At 45.7% G+C, this 5,359-nt stretch overlaps 1 protein-coding gene across 1 annotated transcript; it reads right to left on the reverse strand.

The window, feature by feature from the left end:
- Window positions 1–1,092: 1,092 nt before the first annotated feature.
- LOC121358926 (cytochrome c oxidase subunit 7A2, mitochondrial) lies at window positions 1,093–4,969 on the reverse strand. Its single transcript, XM_041477504.1, has 4 exons — window positions 4,816–4,969; window positions 3,610–3,699; window positions 2,095–2,179; window positions 1,093–1,301 (listed from the first exon to the last, which is right to left on the reverse strand). The coding sequence occupies exons 1-4, from the start codon at window positions 4,831–4,833 to the stop codon at window positions 1,243–1,245; spliced, it is 252 nt and encodes an 83-aa protein (XP_041333438.1). The 5' UTR covers window positions 4,834–4,969; the 3' UTR covers window positions 1,093–1,242.
- Window positions 4,970–5,359: the final 390 nt, after the last annotated feature.

Below are 5,359 nucleotides of genomic sequence, written 5' to 3' on the forward strand. Positions count from 1 at the left end.
TTGTCCTTCTCTTCCAGTTTGCCTCAAGTTTAACAAGTATGCTCTGGCTCTCCAGGATAGCAACAAAAAATTGGAAACAAACTTAATCCACAAGAGGCTTAAAATAGCATTGTAGTGGGACGCTAGATGTTTGAGCTTGTTTTCACATTTTGAAAATTCCACTGTTTCCTTGAGAAGAGAAACAAAAGGATTACTTTGATGAAATTGTTCGGGCTTTTTTTAGAAGCCCCATATTTGTTACAGAGTCAATACCAGACTTGGGGCATAATAATGCACAAGTAGCACCTGACAGGAAAGTAAAAAAGGCACAAATTCTGTTAGGAACATAAAACTGAACTAGGGATGTACAGCTACAATGTGTTTCCATTATGACCTTCTGCAATAATTGCAATAATCAAGCTAGCAAGAGCCATCACAGTACTTTACAAGTGATGCTAATGCCCTGCTGTGCTGTCCCTCCAACAGGGACTGGGGTGAAGTCTCCCATGAGGCCCAGGGCTGGTGAATATGAGGCTGCTTCTGTCTGTCTATAGACATACACTCAGTCCTCTTGGTTGGGTGGCCAGCAACAGACCCCCACCACAATGTCACCTGTCCCTGTCCTCCCTTTAATCCTGACCCATAAGCTCCCCATCAACTCCTCATCCATCCCAGGCAGAATTCCACACACCCTGGCTGGTCACTGACATGGAGGGTAGCACCTCGTCATCCCTGCCGGTCCTTCCATCCCATCACTTCTCCGTGATGCCGCTGAGACCGCAGCCTTGCACGCATGAGCACGTCTCTAACTCCTCCTGTGCATTCCCTATGATGCGTGCATTCCCACAGAGGCACTCTTGTGCTCCTGATGAGACAGACTTCCTGGCTGGAGTGTCTGTGAGTCCTTTGTGCTGCTCTGCAGGTGCTCCTGCTGACCTGTAATCCCCTTCCTGGCTCTGGGCTGACACTGGCATTAAACTGAGATGAGGAGTGGGACGGACTGAGGCTCTCCTCTGCCAGCAACACTAGTTTAAAGCCCTCCTCACCAGCCTGGCAACCCTACGACCAAAAATGCTCACACACATAAACACATGATACAGTCCAGACACCCACTACACCACGTAAAAACTGCTTTATTGATTGCAGTTTACATGTTACAATTAACATATGATTCCAATCATTTAGCCAGCTGCTAAGCTGCCACCACAGTCACATGGGAACTGGACAAAGAGATGTTAGTTGCTGAGGCATCCTCAAATGGAATCAGTTCGGCTTCTTGGGCATTGAAGAGACAAGCAGACAATAAACAGCATACATTGTTCCTGAATTAAGAGACAGAAAAGATATTTTCAGATTAGCACACAGAATTCCTTTGAAGTCAGCCTTCCAGTTTGTTCTGGAAGAAATCTTGACAATAAGAAGCTGCAATTCAGACAAAATACATTTCCACAGCCACGTCTCAATTTTTTTTGGTGATTCATATTTTAGAGAAAAAAAAAAAACTTAAATACGTCTCCAGAGGCTGCACAAAAATAAAGAGATGGGGAAAAAAGTGGGGAGAGGCATGTCTGTGGAACCTACACAACCATGAAGTAAGTTACTCATTCCTGAAGTAGTTGAACTGAAAATCCATTCGACCAACACATTTAAAAGCTTATTGCAAAATTAGGTAACATGCAACATAAAGATTATATATACAGTATTATGAACCTTGGTTATAATTCTGCTAGTTTTCACAGCACATGAAAACTCAGTACACTGAGTATCACCTATCACTAAGAAGAGTCAGGCTAGTGTGAAAACATGCTATAATTACATTTTACTCCTCTGCAGAATAAATTAAGTAGTTTTGTTTTTCTCTGAAATCATACATAAAACCTGAAGTTTTAAGACCATGGTGCTTAGTCTGAGAAAAAGCCATATGAAAATCTAAACCTGGAAAAAGCACAAATGAATACACAGTATATCCAAATGTGGTTTTTGCTTCTCTACATAAACTTTGCATGCTATAAAGAAGAGACTGAAGACATTGTGTAATTATTTTACAGAAAAAACACCATCCATGCTGGAGATTGTACCAAAGAAAAAATATTTTAATATTAGTATCAGCCTTACCAAACAGCGTCAGACCCGCAGTGGTTCTATACAACATAGAATCTTTTGTCCCACCTTTAAGATGCACTGGGAGGCCATTATCTTCCTAATGGAAACAAGTGACAGAAATTAACTATTTATAAGCAGTTCTTGCAATATTGTGTTAACAGAACCACAATTACCCAGCAGAAGAATTACTACCCCACATCATCTTTCTGACTCCCAAAAGACACTGAACCTTATTTAGATCTTGCTCTGTCCTGAAAGCTTCCACTCTGCCATAAGGTAATGACTCACTAGGGGAATATAATAAATCACAGTTTGTATCTAAAGCAGTGACTGGCAGATGCCTGAACACTTCTGACACCAGCCAGACGCCTCAGGTGCACGGGATGTGATTACCACCCCTAGAAACCTCCCATCCATCCATCCCAGCACAGCCAATCCCTGCTACAGGGAGCAACAGGGGGAGGAGTCTGTATTGTCACTTGGCGGCATACAGGAAATTGTTTTGCACCACCCAAAGTAAAACTCCAAAGCACCACGTGATCTTTAGCCCTGTCAGCAAGATGACAGCCTCCAGTGCTGGTGACCTGCACCTTACCCCAGCTTAACTTGCTGTCCCACAAGAAAGGAATGAAAGGAGGAAGAGATATGCCTATAGATCTCCGCCAGCAGAAAGTGAACCTCTGACCCCCTCCCATCACCATCATCACCCTCCCATTTCCTTCCCCTTGGCTCACAATGAACACCGTGCTCCTTGGTCAAGTGTCTCAACAAGACTGGCTTTCTCTTTCAGGGGAAAGGAAAGCAATAAAAAAGTAAAACTATTTAAGTGGGGCTTCTAATATACTTGGTCCCTTTCACTGAGCTGAAGCCCAGTTTATCCTCAGCATGAAGTTACAGCTCCAGGGTGTGGCTCAGAGCTGGGATTACTCTCTTGAGTGTTCTCTGCTTTTACTACTTCACTTAGTAGCCCTATCAATCAGGAACAGAGTAATTCAGAAATTATTTTTAAAGATTCAATAATTTCCAAGGAATTAATCTAATAATTTAAGACCCTTACAGTTTTCACAACTGAGAAATAAGGTAATGCCACATCCTCATCCTAAAAACTATGGGGCTCATCTATGAGCTATAGAAAGAGATGTAAAATTTCAGGTTTACTGTTTCACTGTATTTCTGTCTTCTCACTCTTTTTCTCTATTTGTTCACTGGACATACTCCCCCATACCAACTAATTTCAGAGTACTTTATCTTTGTACCATGCCTAATACTTATGAGAAACTCCAGAACAAATTTCATGGGGTAAAAATAAAAAAACCGAAAGAGTCAACAAGTCAAGAATATATGCAAAAATACTCAACCTCTGCAGAAAATAACTGCTAATTGCAAATGCTGTAGTCATACAACTGATTTTGAGAGCTCTCTTCAGATGTAAAGGGGAGCCTGACCAGACTTCTTTAGGAAAAACCATGAAGTTATGATCTACTAAAACCTTGTTAATCTACTAACATTATTCAACTCATTCATTACCTGAAATAGCTTCTGATTCTCAGAAATTTTACTTTCAAGCTGCCTGCGTGAAGCAGTGCTTATGGTTCTCTGGGAAATCTGGCGAAGAGCCTGAAATAAAAGATAAACAGTGTTTTAATAACAGTGACATTTCACAGCTCAGTCCACACTGGGCAGAAATTGATTCTTTGAAAAGCAAGATAGAAGTGGGACAGAAAGGCTTTTAAAAACAAACAAACAAACATACAAAACTTCACCAAAAAAAAAAAAAAATAAAAAAAAGAAAGGCTTTTAAAAACAAACAATACACAAAACTTCACCAAAACAAGCTAGTTTTGAATTCAGTAATTTTTTCACCAAACTATATAAAGGACGGCTTAACTAGCTACCTGAAAAGGAGAAACTCGGGAAAATTACTTTCAGTAAGATACAATGGATTTATGGATCTGCAGCATAACCTTCAGGTTCCCTTTCAGGGGAAATCTCAGCCTGTACCCCTCAGACCTCAGTTTTAGGCACCATTTTCTGTGCCTGACTAGCGAAAGGGACAATAATATTTTTGACAAACGTGTTTGTGAGGACAACGAATTCCTGTCAGTGCTGCAGTTCACTTACGAGCCACCAGCACAGGAGACAACCTTGAAAGTGATAAGGAGGCACCTTCGTCACACAAGACACACAGCTTAAATCACCTTGCTGTGTCCTGAGGTGGAATCTGTTTCCACAGACTGATTATATAAGGTAGCCTACCAAAATCAATGGCCTATATACAATTCTTTAATCTGACTTTGCTAAAATGTCAAGGCTCAAAGCGCGGTAGCTCTAAGCTGCGAGCGGCCTCGGCCTCCTTCAAGTAGCACTGACACACGTCGTTCCCACACAGTTACCACCGCTGAAAACGCAGCCAAGGGCGAGCAAACATACAGGTGATGCAGGCTGCAAGGAACGGGACCAGGCATCTCCTCTCCTTACCCACCCCAAACAAACACGCTATAAAATATATCTCCTTAGAGACGAGCTAAGCGTACCCGAGCCCCGCGACTCAGCCTTATCCTCTCAAGTCCCTGAAGCTCAGCACTACATGGACCTTGCCCCGACCCCCGCAGGTCGCTCCGCAGCGCCCGGCAGGGAGAGCGGCCACCGCGGCCGAGCCCCGCAGCCGGGCGGGCACGCTGAGCGAGCCCCACACAGCGCCGGCGGCAGCGGGCCGCCCTCCCCGGGCCTCACCTGCACGTTCCGCCACATCGCGCCTGTTGGTCCTGTCACCTCCCGCCGGCAACAAGGGCAGCGGAAGGGGAAGCGGCTCCCCCGCCCACGGCGGACACACCACAGAGGGAGCGGCCCGGAGCGCCGCCGCAGAGCCCACAGCGCCCCCCGCCAGTCCGCCCGGCCCGGCTGGGACAGCGCGGTGGGGCCGGGGCCCGGGCTGAGACCCCAGCGCCGGGAAGGAGGAGCGGTGACCTCTCGGAACACGCCGGCCGGCAGCGGCTGAGGCACACCGGGAGTGTTCGATTGCCCAGGCCACACAGCCCCGGCGGGGAACCTGCTGCCACGGGATTCTGTGGTTGCCGCCGCCTCCCTGCGCCTTCAGAGGGCGCTTTGGGAAATCCATGAAACGTCCCCCCGAGCTCCTGCATACAGAATTTTAAATCTCCTTTCGTTGAAAAGTTTAATACCTGCAGGGGGCGGGATGCGCGTCCTGGGAGAGCAGCAGCGTGGGCTGCGTCTGTTCGTGTGGAAATCCCCAGGTGCCGCACTTCAGGCAAGGACG

This window comes from Pyrgilauda ruficollis, unplaced genomic scaffold, assembly GCF_017590135.1.
Source record: "Pyrgilauda ruficollis isolate IOZ18807 unplaced genomic scaffold, ASM1759013v1 scaffold40, whole genome shotgun sequence".
Classification (NCBI taxonomy): domain Eukaryota; kingdom Metazoa; phylum Chordata; class Aves; order Passeriformes; family Passeridae; genus Pyrgilauda; species Pyrgilauda ruficollis.

Excerpts from the sequence above, each read along its gene's own strand:
- LOC121358926 (XM_041477504.1), bottom strand. Across the intron at positions 2,180-3,609 it reads AGAATCAGAAGCTATTTCAG|GAAGATAATGGCCTCCCAGT; the intron begins GTAATGAATGAG and ends TGTTTCCATTAG. Across the intron at positions 1,302-2,094 it reads TGCGGGTCTGACGCTGTTTG|GAACAATGTATGCTGTTTAT; the intron begins GTAAGGCTGATA and ends CTCTTAATTCAG.